Source organism: Hippocampus zosterae, chromosome 15 (genome assembly GCF_025434085.1).
Source record: "Hippocampus zosterae strain Florida chromosome 15, ASM2543408v3, whole genome shotgun sequence".
NCBI lineage: Eukaryota > Metazoa > Chordata > Actinopteri > Syngnathiformes > Syngnathidae > Hippocampus > Hippocampus zosterae.
The window spans coordinates 999,954-1,021,408 of NC_067465.1; the positions used below are offsets into that span (position 1 = coordinate 999,954).

At 48.2% G+C, this 21,455-nt stretch overlaps 1 protein-coding gene and 1 long non-coding RNA gene across 4 annotated transcripts in view; both read right to left on the reverse strand.

The window, feature by feature from the left end:
- The window catches only part of LOC127616276 (netrin-G1-like), a 40,040-nt gene that overhangs the window by 11,130 nt on the left and 7,455 nt on the right, over nucleotides 1-21,455 (reverse strand). For all 3 annotated transcript variants that reach the window (XM_052087779.1, XM_052087777.1, XM_052087778.1), the window contains exon 3: nucleotides 8,396-9,039. In XM_052087779.1, coding sequence (XP_051943739.1) covers nucleotides 8,396-9,039 — 644 coding nt within the window. The remainder of the gene's footprint in view (nucleotides 1-8,395; nucleotides 9,040-21,455) is intronic.
- Nucleotides 2,487-5,235, reverse strand: LOC127616293 (uncharacterized). Its single transcript, XR_007967087.1, has 2 exons — nucleotides 5,115-5,235; nucleotides 2,487-4,730 (listed from the first exon to the last, which is right to left on the reverse strand). It is a non-coding gene; the product is annotated as an uncharacterized LOC127616293 (long non-coding RNA).

Genomic DNA, 21,455 nt, shown 5'->3' on the forward strand with positions numbered 1-21,455 from the left:
GTGCGCACAACCAGGCAGCGTTACTTGGGTAGGTGAGGAGGGGGTTTCCCCCCCCTTCCCCCCCACAACCCCCTCCCATCCATCCTACTACAGATGCCTGTCACACACTGCGATGTTTACTGCCAGTCATTCGGTGGTCTCCAGCGTTTAATTAGCGTCCGTTAAAGGCCGTGCCGCTTTTCTAAATAACATTTGTGGAAAATGGATCTCTCGCAAACTGATCTGGAAGCCAACATCGCTACACGAGGTGTATACAAGGTGTCATACAAGGAAGACGGCAAACACGGTAGCGCGCGTCACGCTTTCCGTCCATTGCACGTCGCCGCCCGAGCAAAGGGGCCGCCGCGACGTGCGTGTGGTGTTGGTCTGAAGACCTGAGCGCAAGACCGACATCTGAATGCTCGCCAATCTGTGCCAGAGGGGAGTGCACGGGCACGGTCGTCGTCCTCTCATGCCTGCATTAATATTCAGCCCCTTCGCTGATTGCTTTTGGGCTTCTGCTGCATTTTGTATGCATATCAACAAAGGAAGGAAGATTTCAGCCTGTTTTGCTGCCGCTTCTCCCACGACTCCATAGACCGAGGTAGCGATGAGTGAAGTGAGGCTTTTGCCGTCGAAGGTTCTGCATCGAGTGATCGGCACAGGCCCCGAGGAGAAGCGTTTCCCCACAGGCCTTGACCCCGCCGTGCTTCTTTTCATGGTACACGCTCTCATGATGTTCAAAGTAACATTTTAGAGCATCATATAAGGTTGCCCGCACGGCATACATTACAGCCTCGTCATCCTGGAAGAGGATTGCTCCGGCTGAGATCCCTTCTCAAGGTTTCTTTCGTTCTTTTTCTTCTTCCCAGATGGGTTTAGAGGCTCCAGAGGGGATGTTGTTGATTTTTGTCAACGGTGGGGCCTGTGAAGCCCATCGAGGCTCTTTTATGATTGAGGGCTATATTCATTAAGCTAACTTGACTTCCTTTATTTCCCATGAGGTTAAACAAGATTAGAAGTGTCGTTTTTTTAACCATTAACATTCGGATCAACTTCCATAAATAATAAATACAGTTTTTTTTTTTTTAGTTCCAGATAATGCTGGGATTTTATCAAACACAAGACTAAAAAAATAAAACTCAACTTTAAACGTCAAACCGCCTAGCTCGGCCGCTGCCCTTCGGGCTTGCTCATGTAAAGTTGTTCCGGTCGGGCAAGATGACAAAATATTTGTGGTTAGAACTTTGCAAACAAGCACCACGTCTTTTACAGTTTTACAGTCATTTGTGTTTCCAACATTTGCAACATTCCCTCACTTTAAAGCAGTTCACGTTAAACGGCAACTCGTTTACTTTTGAAGTGATTTATTTTCTGACGCCTGATATTGCCTGCCTTTCAAACAAATCCCAAGTTTCCAGCAGCGCCGCGCAAGCAAATTCAAGTCGTAACAAAAATTGGGACCGCGTCGCATTAGCTTGCCATCCGTCTTCAATATTTCTTCAACGATTTGAGAAGCTGCGGCTTGTAAACAGTCATCTCAAGATATATGACATCAGACGCGGAAGAATGACAGAAATTGGGCACGGCGCAGCGCGGCGGAAACAAGCCCAATCGGACTGCTCAATTTCACGCTGATGCGTGCGGCTATAATAAGGTGACTTTGCCGTCCTCCCTTTTACCCCCTCGAGACAAATCCGAACGGCGTTTGCAAATGTAGGAAGAGGTTACGTCAGGCGGGCGATGTCGTCGAACCCTTTCTTTCGCTTCAGCTGTGTCGTGTTCAATTTGCGGCGCCTCAAGGTCACGTTTAGGCTTGATCGAGACTTATCAGATGACCGTTTTTCCAATACGACCAACTGACGTATAAGTGAGGTTGTTTAAGCGCACGTCAGATCACAAATTCGTCTATAGCTTGACGGGGGTGCGCCTGACCCCCTACTGTGTCATGTAGCCGTAATCCGCTCGACTCCTAGCATGTTTGCGCTCATTGAAGCTAACGTCATAGCTGTTCTAAATTCTTCAAAACAGACACGTTTTTATACGTTTGACCTCAAGTCCAGCGCCACTTTTTTCTTTTATTTCATGAAGTCTGTGTATAAATGAAATGCCTTTTGCATATTTATAATAGTAGAGCCTTAGAGGTCGAAAGCAAGGTACACCACGGGATGCCGGTGGACATTTTGTCTGAGAAACGAAAGGAATTATAAAGAAAGCAACGATTACTAGAGGGATCGAGATGCCTTTTCTTTTTCTTTCTTTTTTTTCAAAGACAAAGATGGATAACAAGCCCCCTCTGATGCAATTTTCCGGGTTTTCTGTGCGAAAGAGACACCCTAAGCCCCCGCGGAGATATTTTTAAAAGCACATTCCACCATTTGGATGCCTCGACGGCAGAGCTACACCCCCTTCAAAAGATGTCAAACAATCTCCCTCAGCCTGAAAAGAAAGCTTGTCAGTTATTCCACTTTGTCCCGGTAACACGCGGCCATTTTTTTTTTTTCCCCCTCTCAAAACTTTCAGCGAGGCCAAAGTTTCTCCTCGGCCGCCTTGATCTTTCCTCTCCACCTCTCACCTGCCTGTGTCAGATCTATCACTTGTCAGAACATGTGAGGCGTCTTGGAAGGTTTCTTCCGGAGGCCTTCACTATGCATTTATACAGCACGGAGGCGCATTACAGCTTGTGACCGTGGCCAGCTTGAGAGGGAATAGGTTGAGGCCGCAAGCCAAGGGAGGCTGCTTTACTCAGTCACGGCTTAAATATATCAATCTCTCCGCCATAGAAGAAAGACAAGGGCTTTTCACTTCATATTAAATGAACTTTCGGACAGAAGCGCTCGCACGGCTCTTCAAAGAAGCCTTTCGAAACGCGATCGAAGGATAAAACGTTTGGGCGGCATCTACAGTATTTGGGATCCTCTAGATCTACATAAAACGGTAAAATCCTCCGTAGTAACCCACCAGTTCCGATATCGCACAACTCTGGACAGGCGTGGAGATTTAGAAAGCAGATGAATTGGATGATGAGCAGAATAATTCGCGCTCCATTACTTTTTTAGTCAGCCTAAACAGCCTGCTGTAGTTGTAAAGCGGACCAATAGCGCCCCTGCTGGTCACCCAACAGAATTTTACCTCCCATTTCTTCTCAATGCTGCTTGGAGATGTTCGATATTAATTGAGATATAGAGAGACATATCTTCCAATGCGAGAGGCTCCTTGGCAGGTTTTTATCATTTCATATTTGGTGTAAAACGACAGAGCCCTGGAGACTTTGCCATTTTAAATCTCCATTTGGGTAGAAATGATTGCGCTAATGTGACCAATCCTCAGAGAGACGTCGTCAGCAAAAAACGCGCAGGCGGTGAAAATGTGCACGTCCGGGCCTGGTCCTGTTCAATAATGAGAGGCCTTATGGTTTAATGATTGAACACGCCGGAACTTCAACTCACTGGCACTCTCTCTCCCTTAGCTTGCCTTCCAAACGTAAGTGTGTCATCATTTGCTCAGCATACGCGAGTAATTCGATTTCGCTTCAGCCTTTGGTGGAGCCGCAGAAACCCGCCCATGGTCATCGTTTTCAATCACTGTCAACTCACTGTTTTGTGGTCTCAGGCCCCCCCATTTTAACTTTTTTTTTTTTTTTAATGCATGTATGCAAACATGGACTTGCCAAACCACAAAAGCTGCCAAAAGTCTGTACAAGTTATAAAAAAGATGAAATTGCCCGGGCTAAAATAGAGCTGGCCACTTAATAGATTTAAAGGATTTGGGGGGACGGGGGGGCTTCCTTAGCTCAAAGCGCGGCCTCGCTGACATGCATGGCCCGCACTCGCAACATGGCTGCAAACAGGGATAGCATTGTTGCCAAGACACAAACAACACGAAGAGAATCAGTTTGACTTTGTGTTCCGCGTGACAAGAAAGGAGCCCGGTGGAAGGCAATTACAGAGTCACTCCAGCTGAACGTTTGCCCAACGACACGGTGCTCATTTGTGCATTGCAAAAGCTGTGATTTATCTCCAAGTTGCAAACTTTTGACCCCAGGTATGTGCGTGAAAATATTTTGCAGAGGTCACATGACCAAACCTGTGCAAATCTACTCAACTCGGGCAGGCGGTGTTGAAAATTAAGATGAAAATAAAACGACCATGAGACCCTCCAATGGTTGAGGGTTAAAATAAAACTCCAGTTGAAGCGTGTTTGTGAGCTGCCCTTGAGGTACAAGTCAAACCGCGACGGCTTACAGTGAACAGCTGTTGTTTTCTTTGTAATGTCACATTAATAAGATGGGTCAGGGTTGAGGACGGAGGGAAAAAAAAACAAAAAACAGGAGGTCAAAGGTGACACGGAATAAAACAAGACAATGTTGGGAATGACACGGAGGGGATGAGCGCAATCGCGCATTAGCAGCTTATGGATTAGCCGCTTCCGCGGTTCCCAGGCCCCCCCACCCCCCGCCGACTAGCCCCGCACTTTTGTACATGTGCGGCTCTGACTGCGCGGGCATCCGCTAGCGGCCGCGTCTTAATTAGCCAGCAGACGTGGGATCGATACATGAGAAAAGGTGGTACAAGTCAGCGCGGTTCAAGGTTTTCACGCGCACTATCGTAGCGTGCGCTCAATAGCCGCACCGACATCACCGCACAGGTCGCTGAAGGTGAAGGAAAACTCAAAGGCTGACATAGCATCAGAAAATCAGCACTTGCACGACTCGACTCAAGGATGGAAAAAGGAGACGGCTGCGAAGGTTCCTCCATTTCGTCTTCTTTACATTCATTCATTCATTCATTCATCTTCCGAGCCGCTTGATCCTCACGAGGGTCGCGGGGGGTGCTGGAGCCCATCCCAGCTGTCTTCGGGCAGTAGGCGGGGGACACCCTGAATCGGTTGCCAGCCAATCGCAGGGCACACAGAGACGAACAACCATCCACGCTCACACTCACACCTAGGGACAATTTAGAGTGTTCATTCATGCCTGCCATGCATGTTTTTGGAATGTGTGAGGAAACCGGAGCACCCGGAGAAAACCCACGCAGGCCCAGGGAGAACATGCAAACTCCACACAGGGAGGCCGCAGCTGGAATCGAACCCGGTACCTCTGCACTGTGAAGCCCACGTGCTAACCACTGGACTACCGGGCCGCCGTCTTCTTTACATGAATTCTGTATTGATTTTTTTTCATTGAAGTGCCTTCCGCAGGATCTTTCATGATGTCATGATAACTGTTAATGATCTAGCTTGATAGTTGTAAGCTGATGCTGTAAGCTGTAGCTAATCGTGGGGGGGGTGATACCCAGGGTGTCCACTATGTGTTTTTACAATTCAAGATTGAAAAAAGAAATATAAAAAGTGCAAATTTCTTTTTGCACAACGTGCTGGCTCTTCTCCAAAAAGCACTGAGCGCATAAGCATTTAAAAGTCAAGGAGCAAGTCCAAATATCTTCACAGTGGTGCCAAATAAGATCAAGCGAAATCATTTTATCAGCGTCCATTAGCTTGAGTCAGTCACTTGATTTGACGGAATCTTTGGAGCGTCCGACGTTTCCGGTTCCCGTTAGTCTGCTGGCACGAGCCGGCGAAACAAATAAGCTTGCAGCTGTTTTCAGCGAGGCGGCTGGCCGGAGTCGCTAAGCCGATTGAATTGAATCATCTTGAGTCTGCGCTTTCTTTTCTGCGAATCCACCGACTCGAGTCGCTGAAGCAAATGAGGCGACGGTGCGCTGCTCGGGATGATCTGGCGCACCTTGTGTACTTAGCAGAAGCCAGTCGGAGGGCTCATATGATCCCTTGGACTTGGCTACTCCGGATTCGGTTTGAAGGTCTGAATCATTCAATAAGATGGGACTTTTTGGGGGGGGGGGCGGGTGGGGGGGGTTGTATTCTTTGCCCCGAGTCGAATGAAAATGAAAGCATTCGGAGATGATGCTAAAAAAAACAAAACAACGGCATTTATGCAATATGCCGGTGCTCCTTCGTTCCATGCGGATCCATGTCTGCAGGTTACCTGCTTGTGGGAAGCCTTCCATGCCTGATGGAGACTTTATCAGCACGTACAAAGATTTCTTGCAAGGAAACATTGCTTCCCGCGCCAGAGGGCCGCCGACATCGCCCGGGATGTCCAATCAGCCTCGCGCTACTGACCCGCTGATCCACCGCTGGACACAAGCGCTCCGTTCATTTTATTTCAATTTACACCGCAAAGTTTTTGGTGGCAAAATTGCATTTGATGCCCAGGAGCGGAGAAGCGGGTAGAATGGGAGGAATCGCATGTTTTTCCACGATCCGTCTGATTTTTTTTTCCCAGAATTTATTTGTGGGTGGTATTATTCCACACTTGCTCGGCATCTTTGCATATTCCAAGTCATTTATCCGCGTTGGAGGGTATCGATGGAGGATTTTACAAAGCGTCATGGACGCTTGGCCTCATGCAGAAGTAAAACACGACCTTTAAGAGCGCTACGAGGTGATTCGAGCAACGACTATGTCGGTAATTGATCTTATCTTATGGCAATCTTGTTTTAAGCTAGACGGTATCGATTCAGCATCACACGGTGGGCTAAAACGTCGGTGGAAGCGTGCTGCTGCGGACAGACATTGACAAATAGTTCTCGTTGGTGTTTTGGCTAAGGAAGGACTGAACGGTGACTGACGTGCGTCTCATCCGGCGTCGCCCGTTTCAACGGAACGGCTTTTCATTCAAAGCGTACGTCCCATTTATTGTCATGGGCTACGCGCAAATTTGGAAAAACCCGGCAAGCTCGACCGCGTCCTCACTTTCCGCCGACACGTCCCGGGTGATTACCATTTAATCAGCCGCAAACTCTCTTAATTACGAGATTAGGCTCCTGCCAATTTGCCAACGCGCTAATGGTTGTCGTCTGCCAACCGAATCGCAATTAGGGACTAACTGTTTCAATTCACCTCGGGGGGAGGGGGGGGGGGCTTTGATGGGTCATTACTAGCCTAGTTATGCTCGTATAAAGCAACCGGCAGGCTGGCAGCGCCGCTCCAGTTTGCAGAGCAGCTGCCAATGCTTTATGACCGGCTTGAGGGCCCTTCCACCGCATCGCAAATACAACGTTCCCGTTCCCCTGAAAAGAAAGCCGCAGCTGCAGCGGAGGCGTTTTACCTTGTCCTAATTAAATGTCTCTAATGTTCTGTAAATGTACATTTTATAGCAAGAACTATAGCGCAGAGGGTCTCGTAGCTCTGTTGACAGAAGGTAAGTGAATCGTTTATACGGGCGTTGGGTATTTGGAGTTACATTGAGGCTTATAAAAAAAAAAAAAAAGCATTTACCGCCGCGGTTAAGAACAAGCTCGATTGTGTGGAGTTGATTGGAGATTAATGGCGTCGTAAAACAACTCGCGGAGGCGCTGTTGGTTTTGACGAGTTTGCTGTCGAAAGAAAGCCAACACGACTGTGCCTCACCGTCTTGGAAACAAAAGTTCAGAACATTCTGAGAGGACATAAATAGAGGAACTGATCATTGATTGTAAGCAAAAGATGCTCATTATTTTTGTTTTTATATAATATCATTTAGCAATGCTAAGCTAGGAGGGGCAGCCGTCAGCGAATTCCAAGTGTGTGCACAGCAAAGAAACACCGGGCCTGGCCCGCCGTCCCTTTTGCAACACGGTTAATTCAAATGACCAACTCATCAACAAGCTCTGCAGAAGCCCGATATTGATCATGTTCATTTGAACCAGGTGTGTTGCAACAGGGAGAGATTGAAAACATGCACGACGGCAGCTCTCCGGGACCGGACTTTGACACCTTTGCAATAAGTCAACTGGAAATAACCTTTCACAGGTCAAAAAAATAACCATATTGGGGCTTTTTTTGGGGGGGTCAAATGTTAAGTATTCCAAACAAACATTTTAGCTTTGACAACAAAGTAAACTTTACAAAAATTGGTTGAGAAGTGAGCAGGTTCCGACTTCTTTTTTTAAATGCCCGTGCATCGTCGGCAAGTCGCCCCTGCCAACATGGCCGCCAACTAGGCACAATGGTTTATCTGCTACAGTGCTATGGTGTATTTAGCATTCATATGAGTGGAACATTTGGGAGCAAGCAAAAAAAAATGGAGAGAAAGATGGAATTGGAAATGTTAGTGGAAAGGGCAAAAATCTGAGTTACGGGAAATAAATTGATCGTTCTGATCATTTAGGGGAAGCCAGCAAACACATCGACGGCATGCCTGGAAAACCCGCTGTTTGCACCGAGATGAAATGCAGAGTTGAAAGGCGTTAGGGACCTGAAATCCGCCCGTGAACAGCGGCAGTTGACTCTACGATGATGGGACTTAATGTTTTTGATTTGATTGTCGTAAACCGAGGACCCCCCTGCGGTCTTTAACTGAGGCTAAACGGATTGAATAGAACCTGGTGAAATTGCAAATAAAAGATGTTCTCACCTCCCCTGTACTTTGATGTCGGAGATGGCGTAGAAGTATCTGGACAGGTTGTTCTCGTCCACCGTCGTGGCACCGGTGGCCGGCTTCAGCAGCTTAATCCTCAGGTCGGTTATGGTGAAGAAGTCCCTCAGGTTCTTGGTGGTATCCAGCTGACCGTACAAGGAGGCCATGTTGTGCAGGCGAGGCCCGGCGAACAGGGCAAAGCGCTCCTTGATCTCAAAGCGAACCGTCTTGTCGTTCTTCCAAACGTAGCCCCGCGAGTAGTCCTCGGTGCAGATGATGTCCAGCAGGGTGCGCTGGGTGAGGTCGCCCACCGTCTTCGGCTCCATGGTGAAGCCGTCCAAACAGTCGGTGGCGTAGAACTGGTAGGGCGTCCACGTCCGGCCGTAGTCCAGCGACTTCTCCAGAACCATCTGCTCCGGCCGGCCCGACTCGAAAGTGAGCACGATGTCGTCGGTCAGCTCGACGGTCTTGTTCCACGACAACGTGATGTTGACTTGCAGCGGCTTGGGGTATTTCTTCCATGAGGTGGACTGCCAGAAGGTGGTGGGGTTGCGACCCTCAAAGTCAAACATCAGCTCGGGCGGATGAGCCAACTCCTCGGTGCTCGCGTCGCACTCGTTGTTACACATGTACGGGTTCTCCTGTAAAAAACAAACAAATAAGGAGCCATCCTGTCAGTTCACGTAGCCCCATCCACGTGCCGGGGCTTCTGCCGTATAGCCATAAAACACCCGGACCGTAACCACTGCTCTGTTCGAAGTAATACTTCAAAAATGCTTTGCCACTTCTCACCATGAAAAAAAACAAGCGGTCTTAATTCCGCCAGTGTTCACGAGAGCACTTCCATCACATTCAGCTCCACGTGCACTTGATCAAGCATGCGCACCCGATACATAGCGCGGCTCGTTAAGACGTCCGTGCCGATCCTCGCAAACGACCCTTCTTCCACCACCACCCAAATTGCTGCTGTAATTGATTGAGATTCCCGCGTGGTATTTCAGACCCGAGATGGGACTGGAATCCAAATGAGCCGTTTCTTAGAAAAACAGCGGAGTCGCATGTATTTTTCATGGCCAACCCCCCACCCCCCCCTAAACCCCACCCCCAGTCTGCTCTGTATACGGCAGGCCTCAACCCAGTCTATTTGTGTGTGTGTCTTGATACATTCATCTCTGAGTGGGATCCAGCACTCGTGTGTGTGTGTGTGGGGGGGGGGGGGAGGCTTGTGTGTGTGTGTGTGTGTGGATGGGGCTTGTGTGTGAGAGTGAGAGGGAGAGAGATCAGAAGACTCACTCCCATTGACATTCTGCTCACCCTTGCCCGACCCCCCCCCATCCACCACCCCCACCCCGGAACAATGAGGTTAAGTGCTGATGAGATTCCCATCCACTGTAAGCGTCTCGATAATCAGCAATCATTTGACACCCGACACGCTGGAATTATCTAAAGGTGAGAACAATCATTTGGGCGACAAGTCATTTGGTTTATCGCTCGGCACTCTCTCGCTCGCTCTCGTCTCTCTACGAGCGAGATGGACGCGGGCGATGAGGAGCACCGCGAGCAATACCGATAAGCGTTCGCCGTTACAATTTTTATTTCACAGCGCCTCTGCTTTTGTCTTTCCAATATTCAACTTGAGAGGAATTTTATACGGTGCTTTGTGGGGGCTCCAAGGGTGTCGATAATGCGTATGACATTTACAGCCCCCCCATTAAGCACGCGGGAATTCATTAGTCCGCCATTTTTTTCCAAGTCGAATCAGAACTGGAATCGGCAGATTATCAGTCCTTCATGTTAGTTTAAGCACACTATCGGGACTAAATTTCACCGGTCTACCAGTCCATCGGTCTGTCAGCCCCCCCCCCCCCCCCCCCGCCCACAAAAAAACATAGTCGAAAAATCCCAAATCTTAGCAGTCTACACTGCTTCTTCCGTCACAACAGCAAAACTGAGCCTTCATTCATGTCTCATTAGGTTGTTTCGTTCTCTATCTTGCTAGCTAGTAGTTAGCGTGAGACGTCAACACCGACGACTGCACTTTTCTTTCTTTTTAGCCTGAACCGAGCTCTTGTGAGAAGTTTTTGCGAGTGCACACATTGCTCGGCATTTTCGCCGTATTTGTCTCCCTCCGTTTATCTCAAGAGCCGTTTTATTTCATGCTCAAAGAAGGCTCGCTTCATGACCCCGCCTTTGCGCCCGTGATACAGATCTCCTCACTTTTTTCCCCCCCCCCCCTTTTTGCAAGCACCCGACGCTATCAGCTACTTGCTCTTCAGCAGGGAGTCAATAACAAGGCCGCGCGGCGGCAAGATTGCGGGGCGAGCTGACTCAAAGGCGCGTGGCATAATCCAATTAGGAGGCTAATAAGGGTGATGCCGCCGAGACGGAAGCGGGAGGAATGTAAAAAGGAGACCTTTTCCGCTCGCCGGGTTTCCAACCAAGCTGTTAAGTGTTCCCTTCTTGAGACGCCAACGCACCAGCGCAGAGGCCAAAAAGGCAGAAAACGCCGTGTGTTGGGGAGGACGTGGCAGCCAAGTTGAATTCTTTCTTTGGTTGCTGTTTATTCTTTTTTTAAATTTGCATTGGTTGTCGACGTTGTCTTTCTGTTCGCCAGAGTCGTTATTGTCTGACTTTGATTTAAATCTCCTGAGCTTGGTGTTGAGAATTTGAGAACATCTACTTGTGCTGCTTTTGGTTTTGTTGTTTTTGCTCCCATTCCATAGGACTCTAATTCTGAGCCACTATTGCAATCCAGTTCTTCTGTGCTGTTGCTGGTTTTATTTTGGTAGGCTCCTACTTCCTGATTTTTACCTTCTTCGGACTTCACTAGAGTGGGGATGGAGCGGCTTTTTTCTGCGCGCAGGATTTTGTACCGGTAATTGGTGTCGTGCATTTGAGTCCATCTATTTGTGGTTTATTTGGGCAGCCTTCGACATTCCGCTTTCATAGTCCTATTCGTGGCTTGATAAATTGTCAAATTCATTTGCATAGCTCTTAATCACAGCAAGCGCTACAGTTGACAAATACGAACGACATCCCTGATCTAAATGACATTCCAACTGGAGAAGGAAAAACTTAAAAATCCAGTGAGGGGAGGGGGGAGGGGGGAGAACCTTTAAGAAGGGACGCCAAATTGAGGTATCATCATACAACAAGATGTATCATGTAGCGTGGTGCTGGACAATGTTAGTGAAAACAGCATGAGAACCCACTCAAGCAAATTTCGGAGAGCAAAGGACTTTGATTTGAATCTTCTATGAACATTTTGTATTGGCGGGTGCTGTGTGACAAGACGGAGCACGACGTAAAAATCGAATCTGCTCCCTTAGCTTCTTATCCAGGAAGCTAGCTAGCTAGCTAGCATCAGGATTGTCACATGTGATCAAAAAGTAGTGGGTTTTTTTTTTTTAATGGTTTTGCAGAACCTGTGATTTCCCCAAGGTCTTTCTCCTGCTTCTTTCATTTGTTGGTCTCCCCGAGACCGTCATGTCTGCGGCTAACGACGAGCAATTTCCCCATCGAACAGCAAGGCACAAATAAGGGCGACATTTGCATCGCCGCGCCGGCAGACGAAATGGGGGAAGTGGTCATAAATTCAATCCATAATCATCCTCTCGTCACCCGCCTCCACTTTGGGCCTTCGGGGAAGCCATCAATCTATTCGAGGAAGCCCCGATCGGCATCGGCGGGGGGATTCGTTCCTTTCACAAAAGTCCCTTCCATCATTAATAACGCTCAATAAAGCAGAGGCACTTTCCTCATCCAACAGTAAGTGACACTATTTACTCTGGGCTACAAAGCGCCCACCACGCCGGAATTCTTTTCTGATGGCTCGGGCGCAGGAAAAGAAGGTCAGAACCCTTCCATCGGATTTCCCGCGGTGGTTATTTAACAACGCAAACACCGCCTCCTGGTTGATCGATAGCCTCGGCGGTCATTGCGGACTCGGGGGAGCTTCAGCGCCGTACCCGGGGGCCACCTATTGGAAAACAATAAGCCCCATCAGCTTGATCCTTCACCCGCAGTCGGGGCAGAGGCAGCCCAGATGAAAAATATCACCTCGGCTTTTCCCACGGATAATTGTCTGACTCGGTAGGCGATCAAATAGCCGCCGTGGATCTCTCGATGACTATCACACGATCCGATTGAGTCACTTCTTGGACTTTAACTGGACCGCTTTGACTGTATTTGACTGTATACACAAAATAAAAATTTACTATTTTATTATTTATTAATAAAATTAAAATAATAATAAAATTTAAAATAATAAAATTATTACTTAATTATTTTGTACAATTATTTTGGGCGGTGATTTTATAAGACAATGAAGACAATCAAGACTACAAAAGAATAAGAGGGCAATAATCCAAATCACAAAAAAAAAAAACCGATGTCAAAACATGGCAGAATAAAATTCCTGATCATCATCCTCATTGTGAAAAAAAATCAATAAATAAAGTCCTTGCCATCTTATGAGATTTGGCTGAAAATAATCCCAGCCCAACTCTCTCCGTCTGTTTTCCTTCTGCCGCAATATAAGTTTGACCTTAAGGGCGCAGCACCGTGCGAGATGTTATTAGCCTCGACCAGCTGCACTCTCCCGACTGCACGGCGGCTGCTTAACTTAGCGCAACGATGAGGAACGTGTGCAGTGAGGGTCCGATCATTAGCAACGGGGGAGGGGCTGGTGCTAAATGTCAGCGGCTGCCGAATTAAGGAGCTGATCTAATTGGCTGCTGGGCCAATCGGTTTATATGAAATGAAAACTCACGTTGGCCACGCAAAGCGGGCTGCACTCAAAACGATCCGACCAAAGTGAATGGAAATTATGCATGCAAATTTACACGACGATTCCAACAGTCCTAATGAGGCGGGTCAGAAAGCCGGTGAACATCAGGCTACATATATATCTATTATTTTTTTTGGAGCTACGGATAACGCCTCGCAGCTGGTTTCATAGTTAAGATACAGGCATAGCCACGCTTCGACACCCACACATTTGCATAATCACACTTTTTTTTTTATTGCCATTATTCATCTGAATTCTCTCTTTAGACGAGAGGGGCACGTAAACCGTGTACTCTTGCAAGGAAATCTGATGCCGTTCCATATTGAGACAGTGGTGGGGAACCTTTTTGTGATGGTCGTTCATTTGAAAGTCCTCAGTGAGTATTTAAAATACTGGGGGGGAAAAAAATGCTTCTTAGGGGCGGCCTGGTGGTCCAGTCGTGTCGACCTCACAGTGCGGTGGTGCAGGGTTCCATTGTGGCTCCAGCCTCCCAATGTGGAGTTTGCACTTTCTCCCTGCGTGCCTGCGTGGGTTTTCTCCGGGTACTCCGGTTTCCTCCCACATTCCAAAAACATGCATGGCAGGCTGATTGGGCACTCCAAATTGTCCCTCGGCGTGAGTGTGAGCGCGGGTGGTTGTTCATCGCCCTGTGATTGGCTGGCAACCGGCTCAGGGTGTCCCCCGCCTACTGGCCAAACTGGCCAGCACCACCCCCGCGCTGCCCTTATGAGGATAAAGCGGTTCAGAAAATGGATGGATGGAAGTTTCTTCTTGTATATTGTCACCATGTTTTAAGGACACAAGAGTTCTTAAACAGAGCGTAACTCTTTCTAAAACCTAAGGGGCTATAAGGTGGGGGGGGGGGGGGCGTCCACTGCATGTGAAAGCAGAGGTGTCGCTGGATTAATCAGCCCGCCGTCCCGCCGGTCCCGACACCTCCCAACCTGCCACATGACACCTGCGCCACACGTGTGCCGTGAATCGCACACACACACACAGCAAGGACTTTGACAATTGGCGTCTCTCTCCATTATATTCCTCCGAGTGGGAATTGAACCCCGGACAAGAGAAACGGCGAACGGATGAAGCGCCCACTCGGTGAAATCGCAAGGTGGCAATCGACGCGTACAATAAACTCCTCATCAGTTGAAAAGGCCAGCTCCATTTGCCCCGCGCTCCCAAAAGCAAGTCCACGTAAGTCCAAATGATTTCCGGCAGATCGGTCTTTTAAGAGGACGCGTGTGTTGCTACCTTTCATCCTCCGTTAATCCTTTCGGGGGTCGTATTAAAGCGTCCGACGGGAATAGGGGTCAAGATATTCGGAACGTTTGCGGCTTAGAAATTCCATACGGGTTGAGTGACCGCTCGATCGTATCCCAGGTTTGAGCGTCATATGCCTTGCAAAGTTTTGGAGTACATCTTGGAGAGGAGCAAGATTGTGGAAAAACATCCAAAAAGTCCTGAAGGACTCTATTTTTTATTTTTATTTTTTAAAGCAAAATTACTGCGCAAAATTTAATTAATTAAAATGAAGGCTGCGATTGGTCGGAAACCGGTTCAGCCGCGCCACGAACGCCGTGGCAGATGTCTTGATGGTTTCAAAATCTCGCCGGGCATTGGCAGCAAATGTAGTAAAGTAGAATATCGAAGCCGCAGACCACGCAGAAGACGGTGAGTCATTCACCTGATGGAGTCTGACGTGTTCCGTTTGGCACCGCTCTGTTGACATCTCGTGTTTTGGACTTCGAAATGAAACGGATCACGCCGGTCTTTGATGTAGTCCATCAAAGAAATGGACCTTCAAAATAAATTCAACCTAACGCTAGGTCAATTTGATGTTAAATGAGTTTTTGGCTTCGCTCTCTTCAAATATCAAAAGAAAAAAAAAAAGATGAAAAGCCGAAAAGCATCAAGTGTCGGGTGCAGAGGTGACATTCGTAACTCGCTTTTGGCGTCGGCATTTTCATCATAAAACACCAACGGGAAAAACGCACACATCTCGCGGCATCGTCATGTTTTCCATTTGCCGCACATCAAGCACTGTGCCCCCCCCCCTTTTTTTTTTTTTTAAACGTAAACGTAGTCCTCGCCGAGGCAGTCCCTTTGAGGACGCCACCGCTTCCAAGTCTGCTCCTTTGAAGTCGACGCCTAGCCAAATAAGACCCCCCCCACCCCCACACTGACACACACATCGCACCCCCACCGCTGCCCCATGAATCCAAATGGAGGTCTGCGACTGTAGACAAAAGGGAAACAGCGCTGTGTGTTAATTAACACCTGGCCTCATTATCTGTCCCGTGTGGCGCAGTCCCACTGGGCCGCATTTAACGCCGCTTATCGTGATCAGAGCGTCGCAAACACTTGTGCAGACGGACAAACTTCTACGGATTGCATCACTGTGTGTTGTGTACGGGATTAGAGTCTCTCCGATGTTTGGGCTTGAATAAAACGCTCCAACGTTACTCTAATGAGCAACTCTTTCATTCTCTCTGCGAGATCTCGATGCGATGAAAGCGCTCGATTAAAGCGCCGCCTGTTAAGTGGCCCGCGAGTCCCGGGTCAAATTTACAGCAAAGCACGAAATACACAACGCAGAAAGGGGGACGGCCATCCGTCCATTTTCTATCGAGTAATCCTCCTATACTACTTTTTTGCTGAGGAGGGGGACCGGACTCTCCTCAAAACTCACTTGTATTCTTTGGCGTTCGACTCATCATGACTTAGATTTGTTCTTGATTTTACTGCTTGGTGCTTTCTACCGCCTTTATTACCGATTTATTCATTCATTCATCTTCCGTACCGCTTGATCCTCACTAGGGTCGCGGGGGGTGCCGGAGCCCATCCCAGCCGTCTCCGGGCAGTAGGCTGGGGGACATCCTGAATCGGTTGCCAGCCAATCGCAGGGCACACAGAAACGAACAACCATTCACACTCACGCTCACACCTAGGGACAATTTAGAGTGTTCAATCAGCCTGCCACGCACGTTTTTGGAATGTGGGAGGAAACCGGAGCACCCGGAGAAAATCCACGCAGGCCCGGGGAGAACATGCAAACTCCACACAGGGAGGCCGGAGCTGGAATCGAACCTGGTACCTCTGCACTGTGAAGCCCACGTGCTAACCACTGGGCTACCGGGCTGCCCTTCCTGTTTATTGTGTATGTTAAATCGCTCCATGTACAGCACTTTGTATGCAGCGATGGCTGTTTGAAAGTGCTCGAGAAATACTCTTGACTTGTTGACTTGACTTGAGCTACACGCACTGTGTGGCAAATGACTCAACTCACTTCACAATAAATTAGAATGAGTAAATATTCTATTTAAAAAAAACTTCAAGATGTTCATTGCCACACTCAGGCGAAAGTTACTGTCAAAGTCAACTTCAAACTAGTGTTGCAACATTCAAGAGCGGTCTTGATCTGGTGTCAAATGCGACTCCCAAAAGTCTCGGTCTTGTTATCTCCGTTGTTGCCATGGCGACCGGCGCTCATCCTGTCACGTGACCGCGTCGGATACGAAGTGGCTCGGCGTGTATTCCTCTCGATGCTCATCTTGCGTGCGTGCGTGCTTGTAAAGATTTGACCAAGGAGGGACGTCCGTCCCATATATGAACAGCACGTTACCGCGGGTGAAAACAATTCCGCATTGCCGTCAATTGAAGTCTGCTTTCTTCTTCACGACGTCGCTCGCGGGGATGTCGGCGAAGAGCTGTCGCGTCTCCAGAGACTCAAAACGCTAAAGTAGCACCAAAGCCGTGCCGAAAACGCTCGTGCGCCGCTCAGGCAGGCGGAGGTGACAAGTTCACCGCGGTCGAGATTGGGGAGGGGCGGGGGGGGGGGGTACTTCAAGTTCAGTGTTTTTTTTTTTTTTTTTGGGTGGTAGTGCTTTCACAAAGATGAAATTGAGAGCGAGACTGGGAAATAGCGCGGCTATTGTGCTAACTCGCCGCGTCAATCTGCATAGTTATTAGAGCCGTCGATTAATTTCAAATGCCAGCCGGCTTGCGGGAATAAAGCGCCGCTCAAATGTCAGCCTTTTCATTCAGCATGATATAAAAAATCCAGCCTCCCCCCCCAAAAAAAAGGCAGTTCTCCTATTCTCTCCTGGCCTGTGCAGACTCACGAAGACGCACGCTTTTTGCTTTTCTCAGATCGATGTGGCTTGACAACGTGATAGCCGAGGGGGGGGGGGGGGGGGAGCCAGCTCCCAACAGTTGCCTGTCATCCTGACACTCTTTCTGCCTTCAAACCTTTCCACGCGCTGCAGGAGAAAAAAAAAGACATCATAGTGAATGCATACATCTAAAACGTTGTCCTGGTTGACCTTTTTTTAAAAAATTTTTCCCTCCCCCTCAATGCCAAAAACACGGCAAGCGCTTTGACATTTATGATGACTTGACAAAAGAAAAACCAAAGTTTGTATTACGCATGCTGTGTTGGGCCCTGGTTCCCTTCAAGGCGGTCAAACAAAAGCAAAATTAAAAAAAAAAAAAATAAATTTAAAAAAAGCAGAATTTAAAATTGTGATGCCATGCTCCGATTAGAGAGCGTTGGCAAAAACAAACAAACAAAAAAAAAAACCAACTTCCTGTTTTGGATTTGGGGCTCAGCTGGGCGAACGTCAAAGTCCGATTTGGATTTCAGAGCCCCGGAATTCCAAATAAATGGTTGAAATCCTCTTCAATTTAGATAATTGATGATCGTGCAATGAGTCCTTCAGGATATTGGTGGAAATAACAATTTTCTGATCAATTAAAGCAAAAATGTATTTGCGTTATCAACAAAAAGCGCATCCATTTGGCTCACTTTGTGTTAACGCAAGCTTGTAATAACTCGCGAGTGTCTTCAATTCAAATGAACCGGGAAGGTTGTTTTGGCAAAGACGAAACCGGATCCCAAAATGGGAACATCAGCTATTTGTCAACGTTTACAATCCTGCCGCGTTTCCCCGTCAATAAGGCGAAATGGGTCGCCGGGAGGTCCACTTTAACGGATGGGTTCGCTTTCCTCGTCGTCAATCATACAACAAAAGGGGGAAGGGGGAAAAAAAATCACGTTCTGAAGACCTAACGTGCCTTTTAAACCGAAGTCGAAGCGGCACGGGAAGGTCGGGGATGAATTTGTTAAGTATGGCAAAAACAAGACGCTCTGATTGAAGAGTGTGAAGAATGGCCGCCGTCGAGGAACGTCTGTCTCATCCGCCAAATGTCAAATTAACCAAGTGTGAGAAGCGCAATTCAGCCGTGACGCACTCGCGACGGTGTTTTTTTTTTCCCCGCGCCAGACGAGTGTTTTGCGGCAAAGCGCGTGAGTCATGATGAAATAAGAGGCTTGCCTTTGGATCTTTGCGCCACGGCGGGAAAATGCGGGTGAGATGTGGCTTTCATTTACTTGATCTAAATCGTAAAGCTGACAGAAGATTCCGTGAGAGCGACTTTGGTCGTGGACAATCTGAAAAGTGTCAAAAGAACGAAGGATGTAATGATGTGCGCGTGTGTTTGTGTTTTTCCGAGCAACTAAAATATAGCTCGGTCGTACGTCGCCTCGGCGGTTACGGTGCCCTTCCCTCCAACGACTACGTGACTCACTGCAATACGATCCGATTGATTTTCACGACGATGCAGTCCCACTCAATTGACTCCGATTACGGTGTCTCGTGAAACGCGATCCGATTGGCTCCATTGAGGATACGAGTGGCTACGCTACGAGAGCAGAGACTCCGATGACGGTAGCATTCGCTCACATTACGCAAAGAGCAATCACATCAATTACAACGATTGATCCGAATACAATTGAGACTCATTTCGATTCCAATCACTCCGATTGCTTGGATTCACTTGGGATTCGACCTATGGCCTCGGTACACTCGGCATTGTTGACGTTGAACGAAGCTATTTTAAAGTAAAAAGGAAAACCTTGACACCACTGCTACGTGAAAGCAAGGGCGCGTACGCTCCGATTTCATTTGTGAATACGTTTTCAAATGAATAAACTTTTCAATTTAGACCCAGGGCGGCCCGGTAGTCCAGTGGTTGGCACGTCGGCTTCACAGTGCAGAGGTACCGGGTTCGATTCCAGCTCCGGCCTCCCTGTGTGGAGTTTGCATGGTCTCCCCGGGTCTGCGTGGGTTTTCTCCGGGTGCTCCGGTTTCCTCCCACATTCCAAAAATATGCATGGCAGGCTGATTGAACACTCTAAATTGTCCCTAGTTGTGAGTGTGAGTGCGATTGGTTGTTCGTTTCTGTGTGCCCTGCGATTGGCTGGCAACCGATTCAGGGTGTCCCCCGCCTACTGCCCGAAGACAGCTGGGATAGGCTCCAGCACCCCCCGCGACCCTAGTGAGGATCAAGCGGGAATGAATGAATGAATTTAGACCCAATCGGATTCTTCATTGGACAATGAAGCCATTTTTTTCGGGGAGAGTACGAAGGGCGATATAAAAATAATGAGTCCTGTTCAACTTTTAGTTGCCTTTTTTTCCCCCCAGAAAGGTCAACTTTGCAGTTTTCAATACAAACTGTGAAAAAACGTGGTTGCCACGTATCCACTTTCGGTCAGCCATTTTGCAAATGACATCATCATCATCAGATGTCCATGGGAAGCAAAAGAATGGTGAGCGAATTGCTTATTTGTAAATTTCCCCATTGTGGGACGAATAAAGGATATCTTATCTTATCTTATCTTATTTTTGAAGGATAACAACTGGAGAACGCACATGCAAATCAGACATTTACCGTATATGTCGTGAGCTACTCCTTCACTTTGTGCGGCAACCAAATGACATTGAGGCCAATTTAGCAAAAGTAAAAAAAAAAATCCAAAATCTCAAACGTGACTTTCCCTCTTTGCTCGTCTCCACGCATGCATTCAATCCATCTTTGTATTTACAATCGGCCAAGAATGAACCTGTCACGCGTAACGGCAAATAATGGCGCCGCGTCTCCCGTCAAGCCGCTCATCCACGGTGGCCGAGCCGGCGCTCGAGATATTACGCATCATCGCTTGACAGAAAACAAGGCACGGGGAAATTACAAAGCGGGGCGGCACACAAAAGCGCCGGCAGTCGAATGAAAGCGTCAGTGACGCTTCCCTTTGCCCACCCCCCCTCCCCACCCGTTGGCGTCGGGGGACGTGTCGCACGTCACGATGGTGTCTCGGCGGTCAGCGGTGCGGCGATGATGTCCCGGGTCGCGACAGAGTCAAGGGCGGGCGGGGGGTGACGGCAGGCTAAACGCTCCAACTGTTCCCCGTCTTCAAACAAATGCACGGATGAGTGAACCTCGCCTTGTCAAGAACCAAACTCGCTGCTCCGTAAACGGTCAAGGGGGGGGCAGGGGGGGGGGGCATCGCGAACTGATTTAGCGCAAGGATGTGACCCCTGTCGTCATAAAAATAACAATGGGAGGAGTTAGATTTTTTTTTTCTTCTTCGACTTGTCTGCTGAGATGAAGATTGACATTGAATCTCCGTTCGCGGATAAAAACAATGCTTCGTTAATTGATCGATGCCACCCACGTAGTTCATAACCTTTTTTTTCTTTTATAGCATTTATATCCAAAAATGAGGAGAATAAAGACAAAGAATAAAGCAATGTGTTTTTTTGTAAATTAAACTCGATCGATCGATCGATCAATCAATATCCATGATTTCTATATCCACAAGTTGCAATCTTTCTCAACTTTTCAAACTCTGCCTCGATCTTGATTGCATAAATGTCTTCAATCAAAGCGTTTGCGGACAATTTCTCAAGCTCCCGGTAAACGTTTGCTTATTGATGCTGCCGGCAGATGCGCATCAACGTTTTATTTGGATGGCCGCCCTCGGGCCAAACTGATTAACGTTATTTTTGGTCTCCGCTTCATCCTCCAGGGAAATGTGATGACATCAAAGTAGGCCGATAAATATCTGCTCACATGTGAACACTTCTCGGCACCAGTATGAGGACCGATCCCCCCCCCCCCCCCCCCATACACGAAGGGGAGCTGACTTGCCAAAAAGCAGATAAAAAGTCATTCTCCAAGTAGAAGAACAATAAATACACGGCGGTCTCCCCCAGTGGCTTAGTGGCGGCTCTCATCTGGTGTTGCCATCCCTTAAACCTCTGGGGGTGGTGGTGGGGGGGGGGGGGTGACGATGTGCCCAACTGGCAGCCGGAGCTCTTTCATCCATTCTTAGAGAACGGAATAAAGTTGAGCGGTATTACAAGGATCCACCGAGCTCGACTGAAAGGAAGCGCGTAGGCTACTAACTCAAAGCCGGCGTTCCTCGGC